This window comes from Suncus etruscus, chromosome 11 (assembly GCF_024139225.1).
Source record: "Suncus etruscus isolate mSunEtr1 chromosome 11, mSunEtr1.pri.cur, whole genome shotgun sequence".
Classification (NCBI taxonomy): Eukaryota; Metazoa; Chordata; class Mammalia; order Eulipotyphla; family Soricidae; genus Suncus; species Suncus etruscus.
The window spans coordinates 79,654,430-79,675,704 of NC_064858.1; the positions used below are offsets into that span (position 1 = coordinate 79,654,430).

A 21,275-nucleotide genomic window follows, 5' to 3' on the forward strand; every position below is an offset into this window, starting at 1 on the left:
GCCAGGGAACTGAAGGGGAATGAAGGGGTGTGTGTCACTAAAAGCAAAGGGAAGAAGGAGTGGTACATTGGTTTGAAGTCAAAGAGTGGGACTATAGTCAGGGGTGCAAGGGAGGAGCTAAGGCATATAGAGGCAGAGAGGAAATCTGACAGAAAGCAACAGTAGGGGTGGAGGGTCAACTACTAGTGGCAGGAGGAGTGGAGGTGACAGGAGTAGAAAGGGCAGTATAAAACAGACCCACTATAACTTGTAATTCTCCTCTGGGGCCAGACGAAACTTGCGTGAACACTTCCCCACAGGGAGATTTGCACAGATGTTTCTCCAGGCTGGGGACAGTCTTCAGGATAGCTAAGGTCCAGGGATGCTTCCTGGATGTCCAAAGGGTCCCATTTGAGAACCTATATTGGTGTACCCATCCCCCATCCATAGGCTTTCCTTGGTTTCCCCAAGTAACTTAGAAAAACCAAAAGACCAGGGAGGTGAAAACAGCTGGATGGGTTGAGTGTTGCTTTGTACGGGGGAGGCCTGGGTTTGTTCCCCTACACCACACAGTCCTCCAAGCACTGCTAGGAAGGAGCTCCAAGCAAGCAAACAAACAAATAAAAACCCCACAAAATCCAAAAGCCTAGGAGCCCCTCCAGGTCCCATCCTCTCTCTTCCCACCACTTCCTAAAGGGAACCACATCCCAAGAGTTTCCATAACTTTATTTTGCAAAAATAGAAAACTCAGCAATATGCAATACAGCGGGGTGGAAGGAAGATGTAAACAGAGGGGAGGGGACAGCACCCTGACCCCCCCGAGAAAAAGGGGAGCCAGTGGGAACCTTATTTGGCAGCTAAATACAAACTGGGAATTGAACGGGGAAGGGGGGCAGGGGCCCTGGGCTCCCCTCCCAAAACCCCTGGAGGAAGGGGTCAATTCCAGGGTGTAAACAAAAGCTAATAAATAAATAGAGCTTCCTCTGGGCCAGGGCAGAATCAGCTAAGCAGCGCCCACTCCCCCTCCCTGGGCCAAACTGCTCTGGGGGTCAAGGGGAAAGGCACTAGTGGGAGAGGGTCCCCTGGCCCTTCTGTAGTGTTCGAGGGCCCCCGCCCCAATGGCTGAGATGGGAGGCAGGGGGAGCCCAAGGCACATGACAGGGTTGGGGCGCTTATAACGGAGGGCACACAAAGTAAGCTCGGCCCAAGCAGAGGTGCAGTGAGGGCTGCATCCGTCTCTTTCTCCCTCTGCCCCACTCCCCGAAATGAAGGGCCCTCCCCACCTGACACAGGCTGGGGCAGAGGGCCACCCACGTGCTCTGGTAGGTGCATTATGCAGCATTAGGCACCAAGGGTAGGGACAAGAGGATGGGCTCAGCCCTCCCCCTGGATCCCCTTTGGTCTCTAGTGTTCCTGTTTGCTCCCGGAGGCCTAAGCACCAGGCAAAGGAAGGGGCTGTGGAAAGTCAGGGGTCTTCCTCCTGCCCTAGGGAGCCTAGGACCCTAGTATCTGAGGGGTGGTGCTGAGGTTTTCCAGTCCAAACCCAGGCTCACCCCTCTATCGTCTCTCCTCGTGGGAGCCTGGAGGCCCCCAACACTGGAAAGGGAGCCGATGAGAACAGGAAGGGGATGAACACAGAGGCAGGCGCCCCTGGAAACTTTGGCAAAAACAAGGAGCTCGTCAGAATGGGGGACGGCAGAGCTGGTCCTCCTCCACCGCAGGGGCAGTCAGGGGCCCTGGTCGGGCTTTGGGCTGCTGCTGTCTGTGCCCTGACTCCTGGGAGCCTCATCCTCACTAGCAGTCTTGGCATGGGCACCAGGCTGCGAGGAGTCGTCCTCAAACATTTCGGGGTTCTCCAGCATCTCTCGAATCAGGGGAGGCATCGGGCCTGGAATCTCCATTTTCAGCGTAATGGCCCTTTCTGCTCCTGTAATGTGGGGGGCGGACAAAGAGGTTGAGCATGGTAGAGGCATCTTCCCGAACACCACTACCCCCTAAGTCCGTTACTGACTGTCTTTTTGTGTTTTAGAATCATATTCTGCAGTGCTCGGGGCTTACTCCTCTCTGATTTCAGGCTCAGGGATCACTCCTGATTGAATTCAGGGACCATATGGAATGCCACGAATTCAATCCAGGCTGGCCATGCATGTCCTTCTACCTACTATACTATCACTCTGGCCCCATAGGGGCTACCACCCCAGGGTACATCCCACCTCTCCATTCCCAAATCATCTCTCCCGCTTTGAGACTCAGGGCAGCCCACTGCTTAACTTACTGCAAGTTGGCCCTTTCTTTGGGTTTGTGTCCCAGAGAGCACCCCATCCGGCTGCTCTCTTTCCAGGGGCCCCAATCCTTTCATATCCACAGCTTTCCAGTCATTTTGAGGGAAGATCTAAATAACACTCATAATAACAGCTAGGAATGGGCCCGGAGAGATAGCACAGAGGCGTTTGCCTTGCAAGCAGCCGATCCAGGACCAAAGGTGGTTGGTTCAAATCCCGGTGTCCCATATGGTCCCCGTGCCTGCCAGGAGCTATTTCTGAGCAGACAGCAGGAGTAACCCCTGAGCACCGCTGGGTGTGACCCAAAAACCAAAAACCAAAAACCAAAAAAAAAAAAAAAAAAAAAAAAAAAAAAACCAGCTAGGAATAACTAATAATTTTCAATACTAAGGCATTCTCTAAACAGCATTGACTGAGGAGCTATCTGCTCTGTTCTATCCAACAGGGTTTTTTTTTTTTGGGGGGGGGGGTCACACTCAGTGATGCTCAGGGGTTACTTCTGGCTATGCGCTCAGAAATTGCTCCTGACTTGGGGGACCATATGGGACGCCATATCATCCTCCAAACCTGCAGTAGTAATTTCTGAGTGCGAGCCAAAAATAACCCCTGAGGGGCCGGGAAGATGGCGCTAGAGGTAAGGTGTCTACCTTGCCTGCGCTAGCCTAGGACGGACAGCAGTTCGATCCCCCGGCGTCCCATATGGTCCCCCCAAGCCAGGGGCGATTTCTGAGAGCCTAGCCAGGAGTAACCCCTGAGCGTCAAACGGGTGTGGCCCAAAAACCAAAAACCAAACAAAACAAAAACAAACCCTGAACACCACCAGTGTGGCCCCAAAACCAGGTCCCCCAAAAGAAACTGGCATATCTACACAATGGAATACTATACAGCTATTAGGAAAAATGAAGTAATGACATTTGCTTATACATGGGTGGATATGGAGAATATAATGCTGAGTGAAATGAGTCAGAGGGAGAGACATAGGCAAAATAATTTCACTCATTTGTGGGGTATGAGAAAAAAAGACAGCATAGTAATAATATCCAGAGACAATAGAGGTGAGGGCCAGGAGGACCAGTCCATGATAGGACTGCTATTTGCCACAAATAGCAGAGCAGTTTAGTTACAGTAGAGAAGGGACCACTATAACAATGAAAGTTGCTCATCGGGGCCGGGCGGTGTCGCTAGAGGTAAGGTGCCCGCCTTGCCTGCGCTAGCCTAGGACGGACCGAGGTTCGATCCCCCGGCTTCCCATATGGTCCCCCAAGCCAGGAACAACTTCTAAGCGCATAGCCAGGAGTAACCCCTGAGCGTCACAGGGTGTGGCCCAAAAACAAAAACAAAAAACACCAAACAAAAGAAAAAAAGAAAGTTGTTCATCACTGACAAGAAATGGATGCTAAATGGAAATAGTGATATGCATGGCCCCCCTTCATTAACAATAGTGAAAACCACAATGTCTAAAAGGGAGGGAGAGAGGGGGGGAGAGAGAAAGAGAGAGAGAAAAAATGCCCACCCCAGAGGTAGGGGAGAGGGTGGGAAGAAAATGGGGACATTGGTGATGGTTTCGAAATGTTCATGGGTGAATGGTGGTGTACACTGTAAATCTGAAACTCAATGGTGAACAACTTTATAACCACAGTGTCTAAATAAAAGGGAAAAAAGGTAGATTAAGTATAGTCCAGTTTACAAAGGGAAAGATTTACCAAATGTAAAGGAATGTGCCTCAAATCATCTACTAGCATGTGGCAGAAGCAGAATTCCAGTGTGAGCTGCCTGGTTCTCATCCCCAGGCCTTGCTCCTGGCCCTCCTGAGACAGCTCCAGGAAGAGTGCAAATGCATTGGTGACTGACCCTTGGTGCTGATGCCACGGAGATCAGTGATCTTCATGAGCATCCTTGGGAACATGTAGGGCTGACTGGGCCGCCTGCGCCGGGCGTATAACCTCAGGGCTTCCAGCAGGGGCTCCTGCAGCTTGTCCACTTTTTCAGGTTCCTCCAGGTCCATTCGGTCTGTGGGAACAGCAAGGTGAAGTGAGAGAAAAAAATGGCAAGACAAAAGATAGAGAGAGATGAGGCCCGGGATGACAGAAAAGCAGGTAGGGCCTTTGCTTGCACATGGGCAGTCAGGTTCAATCCTCAGCACCCCATAAAGATCCCAAGCCTTGCCAGAAGTTATCACTGAGTGCAGAGCCAAGAATAAGCCCTGAGCACTGGCAGTTGTGCCTCCCACCCCCAAATAAAAGGTGGAGACAGAGCTCGGGAGGTAGCTCAAAGGACTGAGCATATGGCTTTGCATTCTGGGTAGCACATGGTTTGTTCTCCATAGGGACTGCCAGGAGTGATCTCTGAGCACGGGGCTAGCAATAACTCCTGAGTACCATGGGTATGGTACTAAAGCAAAAACAAAAAGAGATGGGAACAGAGCTAGGTGGCTGATTCCCAAGGGGCCCTGCCCTATGGACCTTCAGTTCTTGGAAATTGCTTCATCTAGTCCTTTGCCTGAATCCCCTGAACCCCCACCAGGTCTCTCCCCTTTAGCAAGTTTTCTTTTCTTTTGGAGGGGACCAGGGAAGAGGGATATAGTTCAAAGGGTTGGAAAGCATGCTTTGCTTGTGTAAGTTTTGGATTCCATGGTTCCATTTTTCCATATTTCCAGCACCACTGGAAATAACTTCAAGCACTGCTCCATATGGCCAAAAATTAAATAAAAGAAGCGAAAAGACTCTTTTTGGCAAATCTGTCCTACTCAGACCTCTACTTAAGTATCTGGGGTTCCTTCAGCTCGTCCTGGGTCTGCCCTTCTTTCTGGCCTGTGTTCCTGGCTCTCAGGAAGCCAGTGCTGGCCCTGAGAATATGTGAGGAATCATGTCTGGATCAGGAGCTGGAAAAGAGCCCTAGTAAACAGCAGGGGGCGCACCCACACCTCCGCAGATGAGGCAGATGGCGCTGAGCAGCCCTGTCTCGGTGTCATCCATCTCCAGTGGCAGAAGCTGCCCGGCAAAGGCAAATACAAGGTCTGTGAGGGGCCCGAAGCCAGCATTGTGCATTTGGGTCCGGTTCAGGGTCAGCCCGTCGGAGAAGGTCATCGTGTCCTGCTCAGGGGTGTACCTTGTGCAGATCCGCAGCATCTGAAGGTGAGCATGGAAAGACTTATTGCAGACTTTTGGGGGAAGTCCCAGGTGGGAGTGGGGAAGAGGGAGCACCAAGAAGGAGCACACCCTCAGGTATATGGAGGAAGATGGGAGGTGCTGCAGGGGTTAAATTAGTAGTAAGATAGAGATAGAATGTGCATCCTGGAACTGGGTGCAGGTTTTAGGGAGAGGGCACAGGTCAAGGCAAAAAGACCTTGGGTTGGAGGCGGTGTAGGTAGTGTCAGATGGCAGGAGGTGAGCAACCTCTGAGGAGTGGACTCTCCGAGGTGCTGAGCGGTGCTGCAGAGTTTCTCTTACCAAAATGTCTAGGCAGGCCGCCTTGAGCAAAGTGATCTGGTCAGCAATGCTGAGCCCTGTGAAGCCGGGCAGCCGCTTGGCGAACTCGACGATTTTGATGATGCACTTGGTGGCCAGCTCACTGAACTTGTCCCACAGTCCCAGGTCCAGCTGCACCCGGTGGTCCGCACTGGAGTTCTACAGGGAAGGCAGGTCAGAATGCAATCAAAGCCAACCTGGACACCACAGGCTCCATCCTGCCAAGCTCAACTACTCTGCATTCTGATGCCCCCCACCCCTCTACATTCCCAATGCCCCTACATTTCCCCACTCCAGTTAAGAGAGGTCTTTGACCTCCAACACAGCTCCTACTTATCTTACAAAGTACCCAGCAGTGTGGGTTGGAGCAATAGTACAGCAGGAAGGGTGCTTGCCTTTTATGTGGCCAGGCAGGGTTTGAACCTCGACATCCCATATGGTCCCGAGCACTACCACAAATAATTCCTAAGCACAGAGCCAGGAGTAACCCCTGAGCACTGTCAAACCAATGTGCCCAGCCCAACCCAGTGCTCACCGTAGTGTATTTGCCCAGCTGGCAGAGTGAGGGGAAGGTCTCCTGGTGGGCTTTGCTGACCTTGGTGATGAGCTCTTCGAGCTGGGGACTCAGTTCATAGCTGTCAAGGGATACTTCCTCCTTCACCTCTTTCTTCTTCTTGTTCCGATCGTTACGCACAGCTGAGTTTGTGGGGTGGTACCAAGGGAGGGTCAAGATCATCAGAAACTCCCTCTGAATCATCCCCCTCACCCTGATTTCATGGAATGGTTCTGATTACAAATATCTATTCCCTGGAACCCTCCCCAGTGCCTCAGTTTCCCTTGCTCTCATTCCTGGGCTGACTCTCCCCATCTCAGGCCTGCGGCCCCTCCCAGGCCATTCCCTGCCCTTCCTGTCACCCGACAGGCGCTTGGGGAGGAGGGGGGGCAGGATATGCAGGCGGCAGGATATCCACTTATAGCCTTGGCAGCACAATGGCGTAGGGAGGGGGGCACCCCAGATCCACCAGGAGCTCAATCCTACAAGCAGAGGAGGGGACTGGCAAGGGACCTCCGCTTCCCCCATGAAACGGGGATGTGAGAAGGTAACCCCATTCACGAATTCAGAGGAAGGGTTATACTCAGAGAAAGGAGCCAGGAGGGGTGGGGCCTCCTGAGTGAATGGAGCTAATCAAAAACTGATTTAGGGGGGAGGAGGAGGCGGCACCCTAGGGCAAGCTAGGTCTCAGAGGTCAGGGAAGTGGGGGTGGCCAGTGAGAAGAGGGCCACCACCACAGGCTCAGTTGGGCTAAGGCTAGGAATATTCCTGCAGGCCAGGGCAAAGGGCCTACCTTCCTTGGACATGCCCACTTCAAAGCACTTCTGTAAGCGGCAGTACTGGCAGCGGTTCCGAGTCACCTTGTTGATGATACAGTTTTTGTCGCGGTGACATGTGTATACCATGTTCTTCTGGATGCTGCGGCGGAAGAAGCCCTGGAGTTGGGGTAGGGGGTGTCGTGAAGCAGGAGGTGGCAGAAGCAGCCTTTCAGACCTTTACAGATTGCCCTAGGCCTGACCCAATCTATGAATGGGGAGGCAAGAGGGGCTGGCGCAGAAGCCTCCAGCTCATTTGCAAGGAGCGCACTCACAACTAGCAGCTTGCCCCTATACTTTCTCTCTCATCTTACCCAGATCCCCAAAACACCCTCACCCCCAGGTACACACCTTACAGCCTTCACAAGAGCTGACCCCGTAGTGATAGCCAGAGGACTTGTCATTGCACACAAAACATGGCTTGTAGACCCGAGGAGGAGGAGGCGGCGAGGGCGAGCTGGGCACCATCTCCTCTGAGCTGGTGCTCTGAGTCTCCACCGCTGGGGGGCAAACAGCAAGATGGGTATCAGGAGAAGACCCCTCTGATCTCCAGGATGCCACACGCTTGCATTCATGCACACACAAGCACGCATTCTCGTTTTTTCCTTTGACTCAGAAATGACAGCGTCATCATTACCATAGGAAGTCCAAGTTCCAGCGAACAATTTCATAGTAAACATGACAGCTCTAGCAATCTCCACCAACCACTACTAGACTGTGCCCCAAATCAGGCCCTCTTCCCCACAAGAATGTCAGTCTGAGCCTTTCATGACACTGTAGGTTCTCCAAATCCAAGCCAAAACCTTTTTTTTTTTTTTTTTTTTTTAATTTTTAGTACATACTACATGGTGCTAAGGTGGATGTATTCTCCTAACTCTGTGCTCAGGAGACTGTGGGTACCGAGTATCAAACTGGGCTTTCCACACGAAAAGAAAAGCATGTGCTCAGCTCTTTGAGTCATCTCTCTGGTCCCCAAAGCCATCCTTAAAAATAAAACTGTCTTAGCCTCAGTTTCCCAGGTCATAAAGAAGGTTTGGGGAGAGATTATGGCTGAGGCTTAAGACTCTCTAATCACTTCCTGTCCTGTCAGTCAAACCATGACAGGTGGTCTGCCTCCCCTCTGCTTCTTCATAAGGTAATACACTGAGGGTGAAGGTTTGGGTTTGGGAGTCTCAGGGTCTCCCTCCCTCCCTCCCTCCCTCCCTCCCTCCCTCCCTCTCTCTCTCTCTCTCTCTCTCTCTCTCTCTCTCTCTCTCTCTCTCTCTCTCTCTCTCAGAGTATAAGGTAAATAAACCCTCCAGCTTTCTTTCCCCTCAGTCCATACTTGGGATAACCACCACCAGTATCCATTTCCCTAGAAATCACTGGCACGGGGATACAAACACATAGGTATCAGGGAAGGTTAGGAGATAGGCAAGTCATATTGCACACCTGAAAAAACAGGTGCAGAGAGGGAAGTGACCTGCTTATTGTCACACTGCCCAAGGCCCTGGCCCTTCTAACTACATCTCAGTGATCCAACTGAGGGGAATCAGAAAAGTCAGGAAAGGGAAAACAGGTTTTTACTGAGGGCACAGGTGTGGTAGCTGTTGGGGGCATAGAAACCAGAAGTTATGGGGCCAGTGAGGTGGTAACCCCTGAGCATCAAATGGGTGTGGCCCAAAAAACAAAACAAAACAATAAAACAAAAAAGAAAAGAAACTAGAAGTTAGGTGACAGTGGTAAACAGGACTGATGGCAAAAGAGAACCCTCTTTGAGCCTGTCTTTTCTTGTTTGTTTTTGTCTTAGGACCACACCCAGCTGTGCTCAGGACTTATTCCTGGATGTGTGCTCAGGAATCACTCCTGGCCATGTCCTAAGGACCACATGTGCAGTCCCAGGAATCAACGACGAAAGACAAGTGCTTTACCTGCCTTTCTATCTCTTTGGTCCTAGGACTATGCCTGTGTTCTGAAATCCTACCCAGAAAATGCCCCTATAGCAGCTCAAAAGGGTTCTCAGCCCACGGTGTGTGCGGGGATCAGTCTGGGGCTCAGAAGGCTGCAGAGGAGATCATATTTGGATGTGTGGCAGATGTCAGGTTAGGAAAACCAAATAAATTATTCAACCTGTAGGACCTGTTGCCAAACCCTGGAGGGTGGAGGGCCCAAGTTAATGTCTGAAAACCCTGTGACTCCCCATTTAGGAGGGCCACTCACCCACCTTCTAACCTACAGCAGTCATCAGGCCCAAGTCCATCCAAGGACCCGGGCCCTTGCCCCCACTCCAAGACACACAGGAGGTGTGTCCAGAGCTCAACCCCCCCCCCCCCGGAAGGCAGCCCTCCCTACCCCCCAAAACTTAGAGATAGTCGATTAGCATAAGAATCCAGCCAAAGAGTGCTTCCCTGGAGGAAAAAGGGTGAGGGGGAGCTGGAGAAAAAAGAAGGGTGCTGAGAATCTATTCATGAAGGGTGGTGCTGAGAGGCAGGAGGGCAGGAATGCCTTTCAGGCCCCCTCACAGCCCTCTGAGGGTACCGGAGCTGCCCACAGGCCAGCGGGCCAGCGATGCTCGCTCAGGCGCTGACGCCCTCCCTGCCCGCAGAGCACCGCCTCATTTCCTCTTGCGAAAGGGCTGGGTGTGGTCATCATACTGGCATGGGGCAGTGCCAGTCAATTATAAGTCTGGGGGCCTCAGGGAGACAGGCCCTGGGGCAGCCTTTCCCAACTAAGTGCAACTGTCACCTCTTCTTAGCACCCCTTCAGCACACCCCAGTCTCCTGGAACTGTCAAGGGCAGTTCCGGTAGCTCTGGTCAATCTGGGGGCGAAGGGCGCAGAAAGGCTAATTGGGTCAACTCCCCTATGATTCCCTTCTAGTCCAGGACAGAGATCTCACCCACCCATCCACCCCCACCCATCAACCATCGCTTGCTCCAGGGCCAGCAGGGGCCCCTGCTGAGGAGGAGGGGGTGGGCTCTCTGGGTTTTTCTCCTTTTAAAGCCCAAATTGCTGAAATTGAGGAAATTCCTGGCCAGGCTGAGCGGAGCTTCAAACAAACGCTTTATAACCGGCTGTAAACGCTGCCAGCTGCGAGGCCCAGGGCGGAGAAGAGAAGCCGGGACTTCACAATATGACACACAGGAGACATACACACACGTTCGCGTGTCCAAGACACACGGGGCCCAAAAGACAGGCAGATTAGCGAGGGGCTCATCCACCCCAACTGAACCCGGCTTGGAACACACACATAGACGAGCAGAAAGGCACACTCGGCACAGCAGAGGTGACCAACCAATCACCAAGCCCATGCAATGCCCAGTGCGCCTTCCTATCTGCTAGAGAGCAACTCTGCTACCCAACACCCAGGCCTGTCAACAGGGCCGGACTGGGTGATCACCAGGGCACCAACGCCAAACTTACCCCCTCACCCCAGGAACCCCTCCCCGGCCTGGCCCAGAAACAGGTCTATATGGCTTTATCTCTATGTATTCCAGGAGGTCTTAAACAGCCTTTAGGTGCCCATAATGATGCTACTAGCCAAAAAATCACTGTTCCACATTGAGATGCAGAAACTATCACTAGCCAAGCCCAAAAGGGCTACCTGGTAATAGATGGGGTTCCTGCCTGTCAAAGCCCTTCCTGGTTGTCTAGCCACATCTGAACCTTTCCCGACAAACCCTAAATTAACCCTCCGGTTTGGGCAGTGAGACAGCCGGTCAGAACTTCCCAAGGACTTGAAGCAAAGCAACAACAGCTCCGTGCACTCTGTGCCATTAAAATGTCTGACTTTTTTATTCTTGCCCTACCCTAAAATCTGATCTCTTTATTTGCCATCGTTCCCGAGCAGTTCTGCCCTCGAACCGAGACCAAAAAAACCAGCTCCCCGCTGTCGTAAACAGCGCCGCGGAGTGCCAAGGAGCGAGGCGCGTTGGCGGGGGCTCAGTGACCCCGCTTGCAACTCCCCCAGCGCCCGGCGCCCCGCCTAGCCTGCCCTTCCTTCCTTCCTTCCCAGAGGAACCCCCAGCCCTTCGTTCCCGGGTGCAACCTGGGCACCCCGGCTTCCAGCGTCGTCCCGGTCCCGGGAAATTGGGGGTGGGTGGGTGGGTGAAGAGGGTGCCAGGCTCCCCTCCCGGCTCCTCCCAACACCCCACCCCCGCCAGGCACTTGGGCCCAGGCTTCAAAGCCGCCTCTCATCTGGACTTCATTTTTACTGCTTCTCAGTCCCCAGCTTTTTTTATTACCGTTCTGGAAAGGGGTTCCAGGGCCCCAGGCCTGGCATCTCCCATTTCACACGAGAGGGGAAGATGGATATTTGGGGGAAACCAGTAGTCCCAACCTCACCCCCAGCCCCCTGCACACCGCTGCCACTCTCCATCCACACACACACAGATTTTGCATTTCAACTTTTCGCCTCCTACTGAAGTTGGCGGTGCTGGATGGAGCCCGAGGGGGAATAAAAAAAAAGTCCATCTCTGCCTACTAACTCCTTTGGCCAACATTTCTTCTTTTTCTTTTCTTTTTTCCAAACGGGGAGAGGGGGGCGCCAGAGCCTTGGCTGGCTCCTGGCTGGCGGGGGCCGGGCGTGTGCACCCGCCTGCCTCGCACCCCGCACGGGGGAACGAACACACAGGATGCACGCTCCAACACAGCGCTTTCCAAAACCGCCCCCGCGGCCACGCAGGGCACACGCCCTCCAGGCCCGGAGCCACAAACATCCCCCGTTGGCAGGGCCGAGAGGAACTGCCAACGTTGTCGGAGGGCGACGGTGCCTCAACGGGGACCCCAACACCACCCCCGCGGCGCCCCAGCACACTCCGGGGATTAACACGCGCTGCCGAGACTGTTGTCTACGCTCGCCACTTCCCACAGGAGCTTTCCTAACGCCACCCACGGCACCTATGCGTTAGGGGTGGTGGACCTGCTACCAGGCACCAACTACCAACGCCTGGAAAGCTCCCCGTCTTCGGGGAACACTGAGTGGCATCAGCCACAGGTCTTACTGCCGGAGAGATAGCATGGAGGTAAGGCTTTTTTTGCCTTGCATGCAGAAGGTCAGTGGTTCGAATCCCGGCATCCCATAAGGTCCCCCGAGCCTGCCAGGAGCGATTTCTGAGCGGAGAGGCAGGAGGAACCCCTGAGTGCTGCTCAATGTGACCCCCCCCAAAAAAATCAGACACACTTCAAACACTCCAAGCGCACACCCAGAGGAGCCCACCGAGGCCCCCACATTGAAAGGGTCCAAGTCAACCTGCACCCGGCTTCTTCTCGCACCTTTGACACTCGGCTCCCCAGCACCCCCACGGCCCGACCCCGAACTCCGGTACCTACATGGCAGGCTGGCGGGCTGCGGCCAGGCGAAGGACTCCAGTCCGGAGAAACAGGGGCTGCCCGTGGGTCTGCGCAGGAAGCCCACCACGGGCCCGGCCGCCCCGTACAGCCGCTGCGGGCCCGGGGCGAACGTTTCCATGCAGTCGTACATCGCGCCCCGGCCCGGGAGGGAAGCGAGCTGGGTGCTAAGGAACGCGGAGGACCCGCGGCCGATCCCCCCTCCTCCCCCGGCGGCGCCCCGCTCCTGGAGGGGGAGGGGGAGGGCTAACCTAGGGCGCCGGGCTGCATGGGGGGTAAGGGGTGGGCGGGGAAGAAGGGGATCCCCGGCTGGAGCAAAGGAATGGGGCGGGACGCCAAGCTGGGGGCTGTCGACGGCTTCAGCCCCGGCCACGGTCCCTCCCGCTCACGCCCGGACTCCCCGGCGGCCAGCACTGGGGGAGACCTTTTGCAAAAAAAAAAAATAAATAAAATGCAGAGCCCGGAGGGGTGGGGGGTGTGGCTTGGAGAGCGAAGGGGCCGGGCACCAAGATGTGCAGAGCGGAGCAGGGAGTGGAGCGAGCGCACACGCACACACAGACGCAAACACACACACACACACACACACACACACACGCATGCACAAGCAACGCGGAGCGTGCTTGCTTGCTTGCTCGCTTGCTTAGACGCACATCCGCGCATGCATTTATCTCGGCCAGCACCACTTAGGCATGCAACCGTACGCGCACCTACACTCCTAGAAGCACACGCGTGAATGCAACTCGCGAGAGTGTCTTGCAAACTCACAGTCTCTCCTCCACAGCCGGGAGAGGCTTTCTTTTATTTTTTGCACGCCTTGGCACTTGGAAGCTTGCTTCATAAGAGACATAGGAGGAGAAGCAGCAAACACAAGCGTTCCTAACACACACGCAGACACTCCCTGTTTTCCGCACTCAGCAGTTCAGCCGGGGCACTCAAGTAGGGTGGGAAAAGGGGGCAGCAGGATTCCCTACGTGCGGGACCTGAGCCTCTTCTTCCACCAGCCAGCCAGCCAGCCAGCCCCTCATTCCCAAGCAGGCCCGGGTTCCGCCCTCTCCTTGCGCGCGCCCGCCCGCCCGTCCGCGCGCTCCCGGCAGCCGCACATTCCAGCGGGCCGATGCTTTTGCGCGCGCGCGCCCGCCCGCCCGCGGCCTCCGGCTTTTCCTGCCCGCCCGCCCCCGAGCTCAGGGCCGGCGCGCGCGCCCGCGGTGAACTCTCCGGGAACCCCCCTCGGGGCGGGTGGCCGGGCGCGCTCACCTCCTCCTGACCCGGCCCCGCCCCGCCCGCCCGCCCCGCCCTGGCCGGCCGTCGCCAGCGCCGCCGCCGCCGCGGAGTTTCCCCCTCGCCGCCGCCCCCGCCCTCGCCCTCGCCCGGCCCGGCCCGGCGTCGTCTCCCGCCAGGGCCCGCTTGGCGCGAAGAGACCCTCCCGAGGGCTGCCAGCTGCCCTGCACCCCGTCTGGGTTTGGGGCCAGCCCTGATCGAACCCTTTAGAGTCTATGATGTCGCTGCCCCCACTAGCCGCACTCTGGCCACCCCGAGGCTAGGCGTGTGTCGGTGGTGCGGTGTTCAACTAACTAGGGGCTGGCCACGTCGGGCCGCGCCGCCTCGCCTCGCCTCGCCTCGCGGGGACCCTGGTGGCCCCGGGACAGCGCCAGCGGCTCCCGGAAACCGCCCTCCCCCGCGCCCCACCCGCCCGGCCCGGCCCGGCCCGGCTGGCCCAGCCGGCTCTGTCAGCGCCGCTCGCTCGCACACACACACACACGGGCCGGGCCGGGGGAGCGGGAGAGGGAGAGGAGACGGAGCGGGAGCGGCGCCCAGGCTCAACCAAGCCCAAGCTCGGGCCCGGGCCCAGGCCCCGCCGGCCCCTTCCCTTCCCTTCCCTTCCCTTCCCTTCCCCCGCCTGCTCGGCCGGGCCAGGGCGGGGCGCGCTTTTCTAAGAATCTCTTGTACCCGGCTGGGTGGGGGGCGCACTAGGGGTGCTGCTGCTGCTGCTGCTGCAGGAGTGGGGCGCCAGCTTGGAAGAATAAAAAGAGCTGGAAGGGGGTGCCAGAGGAGTGGAGTGGAGGGAAGAGAAGGGAAGGGAAGGAAGGGTAGGGAAGGCAGGAGAGGAGGAGGAGCGTTTGATAGCTGGAAAAGGGGGTTAGAGATGGGAAGGAGGAGCCTGGCCATCCTGCTAAATTTGGGGGGACACACAGAATGGCAAGGCTGACTTAGGGGGTGCTTGAAACTTGCAGGGTGCAACGGGAATGCTGGGAGGCTTCCAAGCTAGCTAGCATGAGTTTCTCCACCCACACCCCACACCCACTCCCCCAATTCTGCAGAACCCATATCTGGGTCCAGTCTCCCAATTAAAGAAAGAAGGGAGTGAGATTTCTGGAGCAGAATCTGGCCAGAGGCAAAAAAATAAATATATATACATACATACATATACATATAGTGCTAAATAAGAATGCCCTCAAAATATAGTGGGCCCAAAAGAGCTCTGATTAGTGAACTCTTGTTGTCAGCTTCTCTCTCCCCCCCCTCACCCCAACACACACCCTTCCCCCTTGAAATCTGAAAGGTCCCAATTAAGTCAGGCCTGCCTGGTTGGTAATTAGAACCAGAAGTGGCCAGGCCACAGGGAGGGGGGTTGGGAGTGGGGCACAAGAGGGAGTGGGGGAGGGCTCGAGGAAGTCGTGAGTCCTCCTGGCCCCCCCCCTTCTCTTCACCAGATGCACCCCACTCCTCATCACCCCCTCTGCGTTGTGCTTCGCAGGCATGATAGGGAAAGGAAGGTTTTCTAGAGGAACAGGCATTCGGATGTCAGCAGTCCGCATCAACCCCAGCCCCCCCATTCTGGACAGTTTTGGTCTAGCTTCAGAAGGTAAGTAAGTAGATGGGGAAATCTAGTGCCCTCTCTTTCCCCCAAAGTCCTCCCAGCCCTTATTGCAGCAATTAGACCCATTAGCCTTCTAGCATTTCATGGGAACCAGATGTTCTCCACCAGCCTGGTGGGAGTGTGAGGGGCTGATGCCTGGCTCACCCCCTCTTTCCTAGGATCCCCAATACCACAATGCAACCTTCCCCCCACCCCCACAGCAGCTACAGTGCCACACAGAGGCCTAGCCCCAGGGACAGAGAGCAATGTGCCCCTCCCCAAAAAGAGCCCACTGGCACTTAGAATTCGGCCAAGTCACCCCTCAAAGCTTGGGCTGCTGGCAAAGGACGAGACTGCCCAAGGAGGGGCTGGAGGGGGAGGACCCACAAACTCCTGCTCTCCCTCGCCCGCTTCCTGCCACCTTCTAGATGGGGCAGGAGAGTAAGTGGCAGTGAATTCCTCATGCTAAATTCTCCTTTTCATCCCCAAACCGAAAAGGGGGCATTTCAAAGCGCCCAAGTCCCCACCCCCAAAGTGAGTCCCACCTGAGGGGAGGGGCTCGGCGCAGGGATCGAGGGGCAGGAGTTGGGGGGAAGCAAGGAGGTGTGAAGGAGGGTTGGGCCCAAGCGGGGAAGTGAGCAGCGCTGGCAGGATGGGGGCTGGGACCGGGTAGGGGGCCAGGAGAGGGGGTGCCGCAAGGGCCCCAGCCGAGGCGCTGGCCCGGCTCCCCCCGCAGGAGAGGTTTCCTGTTGCAATCAAAGCCCCATTTGTGTCTGCAAAAGCTGGAGCCTGAGCCCGAGGACAGACCGGGAGGGGAGGGGACGGCTGGGGCGTTTTCTGGAGGCCTGGCTGCTGCCTACACCACCCTCGCTAGCCTGCAGCTTCTCCCGGCCTCTCCTCTCTCCTCTCCTCTCCCCGAGCCGGCGCCTGCACCTCTCAGCCTGTGCAGTTCTCTCTCATCTTGTTTAGGTCTGAGTTTCTCTTTTTCAATGTCTTTGAAGTTTTTTCTTTTTTCTTTTTTTCCTGTGCCAGCCTGCTCTGAGTTTCTCTGTCTACAGTGAGGTCTGGGCTCAGGGCCTCAGAAACAGTTACTGTCCACCAGAGGACCAGAGGTCCTCTTCAGGGCCACAGGTCACCTCCCCAAGAGGAAAAGGAAGGCAAGGCTTCCCTTCCTTCCCATTAAATGCTGTCTCCTGTGGTCTCCAGAGAGCAGAATACACAGGAGTGATTTTGAACAGACTGACAGGGTTTCACGCCCATGCTCACAGACATGACCACACACACACACACATACAATCACACATTTACTCACACAGTCACACAAATATATAAGCCGGCACACAAATGCGCGTGCACACGCTCATCTTTGCTTTTTCATACACGCAGGTCTGTGCTTGCCTGGCACAAGTTTCCCTTCCCCCTCTCCTCCTTGATCAGGTGGTTCTAAGGTGCCTACTTTACCCATTCAGGCCCCTGGAGAACCCTAAGACTTGGAGAAGCTTTACCTTCTCTACAAATATGTCTGCAAGATGTTAGGAGCCAGGCTGTGCTTCTTCGTGGGCTACCCTACCCTCAGAGTAAATTCGAATGAAGAAGGACAGACTCTGGGGTGAATGTGGCTCAAGTCTCCAATTTCTCTCCATTGGTTTAGTCCTAGCCAAAAAGGCCCGGAGAGATAGCACAGCGGCGTTTGCCTTGCAAGCAGCCGATCCAGGACCAAAGGTGGTTGGTTCAAATCCCGGTGTCCCATATGGTCCCCCGTGCCTGCCAGGAGCTATTTCTGAGCAGACAGCCAGAAGTAACCCCTGAGCACCGCCGGGTTTGACCCAAAAACCAAAAAAAAAAAAAAGATTGTGTTCTTGGAGCAATAGCACAGTGGATAGAATGTTTGCCTTGCACACAGGGCCAATTGGGTTCGATCCCCAGCATCCCATATAATGGTCCCCTTTGCACCAATAGATGTAAGTAACCCCTAAGTAGCTCCAGGTGTGGCACCCTCCCCCACAGCGCTCAGGTGTTACTCCTGGCTCTACGCTCAGAAATTGCTCCTGGCAGGCTCGGGGGACTCAAACCACCGTCCTTCTAAATGCAAGGCAAATGCCTTACCACTGTGCTATCTCTCCTGCCCCAAAAAGATTGTGCTCTTGAGGCCAGATCTATAGTACAACGGATAGGGCATTTGTCTTGCATGAGGTCAACCCAGATTCTATACTCAGCACCACATATGGTCCGCCTGGCCAATTAGAAGTGATCCATGATGGGCCCGGAGAGATAGCACAACGGCATTTGCCTTGCTAGCAGCAGATCCAGGACCAAAGGTGGTTGGTTCAAGTCCCAGTGTCCCATGTGGTCCCCCGTGCCTGCCAGGAGCTATTTCTGAGCAGACAGCCAGGAATAACCCCTGAGCACCACCGGGTGTGGCCCAAAAACCAAAAAAAAAAAAAAAAAAAGAAGAAGGTCCATGAGGGGCTGGAAAGATAGCATGGAGGTATGGCGTTTACCTTCCATGCAGAAGGATGGTGGTTCGAATCTCGGCATCCCATAGGGTCCTCCGTGCCTGCCAGGAGTAACTCCTGAGCACTGCCAGGTGTGACCCAAAAACAAAAAATAAAAGAAGGGGGGCCGGAGAGATAGCACAGCGATAAGGTATTTGCCTTACATGCAGACTGACAGTGGTTCGAATCCCGGCATCCCATATGGTCTCCCAAGCCTGCCGGGGGCGCTGCCAGGTGTGACCCCCCCAAAAAAAAAAGTGATCCATGAGCATAGACCCAATAGCCCTGACCACTGCTGGGTGTAGCCAACCCCCCCCAAAGGAAGGTAACCAGATTCCCCCTAACCCTCTTGTAGGAGGGTCTCACAGTACTACCTCTTTGATTCTCTCTCCTTTACCACTAAGTCTGCCCTATCTCCCTTGCAAGTGTCTCAAGCCAAGCCTCCTCCTCCTCCCCACTCCACTGCCATCTCTGCCCAGGCCTGTTCCCCTCTGGCAGCCACACCCTCCTCAGCTACCAGTCCAGGCTATGTCTCCTCCCTTAGATTTCTTCTTTCAGGACCCCTCCTTTAGGGCAGGTTTTGGGGGTTGAACCCAGCCAGATCCCTTCCTCTATCTTGACCTTATTTTGAACCCTGACCTTGAAATCAAGTATTCAAGACAGAGGCAGACAAGAACTTCCCAGGAGACTGGCTTAGAACTTTTAGTATTCTCCCTACCTCCATTCTCCTCTCTCCCTACTTCAACTCCAACTGTGGTCTGCACAGGGAAGCTGGGAAAGGCAAGTCCTGAGGGATTGAGTTGTATGACTCTCTGCAAAAGGTACATACATTCAAGTGGGGAGGGAGGTCTTTCCCACCTCACCAAGCCCTGGGGCAGATTCACAGGGTGCAAATGAGGTAGGGGCAAGTCCAGCTGAGGTTTTACAAAAAGAGGTGCTCTGTGCTCTCTGGCTCACCTGCCTGCCTTCCAAATAACCCTGTTGAACTACGGACATGCCACTGGCAGATTTCACTGAGTAGCCCCAGTAAACACAGCCTCGTTCCCACACTGACTCTTTGTTGTACACACTGGAATTCTGTATTCCACCGGAATTTCAGGGGCATGCACACACATTACATGTGGTCTTCTTGTTTTATATTTTGGGGGCCACACCCAGCAATACTCAGGGCTTACTTCTGGCTCTATGCTCAATGCTCAGGTTCTGGTAAGCTCAGAGGTCCATATGTGGTGTCAGGATTCAAACTAGGAATAGCCACATGTAATAAGGAAAGTGCCCTACTGCTATACTACCTGTCGGCCCTATTATTTTTGCTTGTTTCTGGGACGTACAGGATGGTGATCAGGAGCTACTCCTGACTCTGTGCTTGGGGTCACTCTTGGAAGTGCTCAAGAGAACCTGTGGTTCCAAGGATTGAATCCTACATTCACCCTGCTGGGCTATCTCTCTGGCCCCCTAGCTATGGGTCTTAACACACACATATACCACACATATAAACCCAGACATATATCACACACATATACAAGAAATACACCAGATTCATGTGCCAGATACATTAGACACACATACTACACACACACAACACATACATACACAAAAGAAAAAATCAGATACATATCAGACACATCTCTCACACCACATATACACTGGACACACATAGCAGATGCATATCACACACAACACACACAATAACACACACAGCAGAGAAGGCCCCTTCTCAACCTGGTCTTCTCTGAGACTGGGGACTTATAACCCTCTGGTAACACCTCTTCCCAGGTGAGCCTTGCTCTATCCAGGGCCCACTGGCCTGGCCCTTTCTCCCACTGAGCCCAATATCCAGCCTCCCAGTCCATGGGCACCCGTGTCTGTAATGGCCTGGTTGAGAAGAACAACTCCCTAGTGGGAGGAGAAAAGACCTAAAGGGAAGAAGAGAGGCCCAAACGCTTGTCTGCTGTCAGCACTTGAAGGCTTAACCCAAAGCGGGCAGGCCCAAGGGACAAGTAAGGATCTGCAGAGCGTGCTGGCATGAGGCCAGATGAACAGACGAGAGGAATCCAGAACCCACATGGCAGGAGGAGAGGATGCTTCTGAACACCCCTTCTATCTCCCAGCATCACAAATGGTGCAAGAGCCACTGACTCTGCAGTGGTCTCTGCCTTTTTCAGAACCAGAAGCAATAAGAGGATTTCTGGACCCCACAGGAGACCTGTGAGAACCTGATGGGGAATTCTTGTCCTCCTTTTTCAGTCTCTCTGAACTCAGGGCAATTTGCCTCTTGATAACACCAATAGCTAATCTACTTACCATGTTCCTCTCCCTTCACCCTGCCCCCCCCCACACACACACACATACACCGTACAAGCAGGTCAGAACCTTGAACTTCAAACTTAGCCTTGCAAAGGCGTTCTCTGCCACTGAGAACACTAAGGCAACCTTCCCACATTGATCCCCCACCCAACTCTAGATAGGCTCCATTCCCCTTCCCATTTGCAAACATTTCATTTTGCTCCATATCCAAACACTCCCAAATCATGCCTGCTTCCTGCACCTTTCATCAAACCTCTGTCTATGCTTGCCTGCCCAACTGAGTACCAACAGTCTTTAGCATCCCCCCCAAATGACCTCCTACTTTTACTTGCCCTCTTCCCCCAAGATCCCTGAGACTCACACAGAGAGGCCATCTCCTTGGGGAGGTCAGGCTGGCCCAGGCCCCGGAAACTAGGGCTCAGCATCTCAAAAGGTGGAGACCCCCTGAGTGCCCCTGGGAAGGCAAAGGGGAAGCCAGCCCCGGGGTAACCGGATCCAGGCCCTAGGCCACCAGCTGCAAAAAGTCGTTCCTTGTTGGTGGCCATGGCAGCTGCGGTGTGTGAGGCAGAATCCCCTGAGGTCTGTGATGAGCAGAGGAGGTCTTCAGCCACAGCCCCCGCCCATGCCCACAGCCCCAGCCTGGTAGGCTCCGTGCCCACACTGCCTGGCCTGCCCGCTGGTGTTCGAGAGTCCTAAGGAGAAAGAGAAGAAAATGAGAGGTCAGAGCATGATCGTGCAGAGGTCAAGACTCCAGACCTAGTCGAGGTGGAAAAATCTCACCCCAAGCTACCCTGGCTCAGGGCCCTCACCTAGTTCAGGCAGGAGGTGGAGCTGGCACTACCATGGCTCAGGCTCCGGGAAAGGAGAACCTGAGTCTCCAAAGTGAGTGGTGGTCTGAGGATATCTGGCAAAGGGAAGTCCTGAGCTGAAAGTGACCATTTCACTTCCACATCTGAGCACAACACTTGATTTTACCCTCACATTCAGCTTGCAGATAGCCGAAGCAGCACGGTTTGTACACAGGAGGCTTAGCTCGACCTTATTACCTCACAGCCCCCCCAAGCACCACTGGAAGTAATCCGAGTATGGAGCTGCTGAGCCCAGCCAGGTGTGGTCCCAAAACAAAAAAAAAGCACCCACACATCAGTCTTAGGAACCCATAGTTCTTTTGTTTTTGTTTTTGTTTTTATTTTT

General features: G+C 54.7%; 1 protein-coding gene across 2 annotated transcripts; it reads right to left on the bottom strand.

Moving 5' to 3' along the window:
• Positions 1–690: 690 nt before the first annotated feature.
• Positions 691–20,626, bottom strand: RARG (retinoic acid receptor gamma). Of its 2 annotated transcripts, none has more exons than XM_049783479.1 (8): positions 20,443–20,626; positions 7,448–7,596; positions 7,075–7,216; positions 6,264–6,424; positions 5,711–5,887; positions 5,185–5,389; positions 4,113–4,271; positions 691–1,906 (listed from the first exon to the last, which is right to left on the bottom strand). In XM_049783479.1, the coding sequence occupies exons 1-8, from the start codon at positions 20,624–20,626 to the stop codon at positions 1,707–1,709; spliced, it is 1,377 nt and encodes a 458-aa protein (XP_049639436.1). In that variant the 3' UTR covers positions 691–1,706. The 2 variants fall into 2 exon arrangements, with proteins under 2 accessions (XP_049639436.1, XP_049639437.1); XM_049783480.1 differs by lacking the exon at positions 20,443–20,626 and adding an exon at positions 12,405–12,594.
• Between the last annotated feature and the right edge of the window lie 649 nt (positions 20,627–21,275).

Excerpts from the sequence above, each read along its gene's own strand:
- RARG (XM_049783479.1), bottom strand. The coding sequence starts at position 20,626 with ATGGCCACCAACAAGGAACGACTTTTTGCAGCTGGTGGCCTAGGGCCT. Across the intron at positions 7,217-7,447 it reads GCTCTTGTGAAGGCTGTAAG|GGCTTCTTCCGCCGCAGCAT; the intron begins GTGTGTACCTGG and ends CCCCAACTCCAG. Across the intron at positions 5,888-6,263 it reads AGCTGGGCAAATACACTACG|AACTCCAGTGCGGACCACCG; the intron begins GTGAGCACTGGG and ends CCTTCCCTGTAG.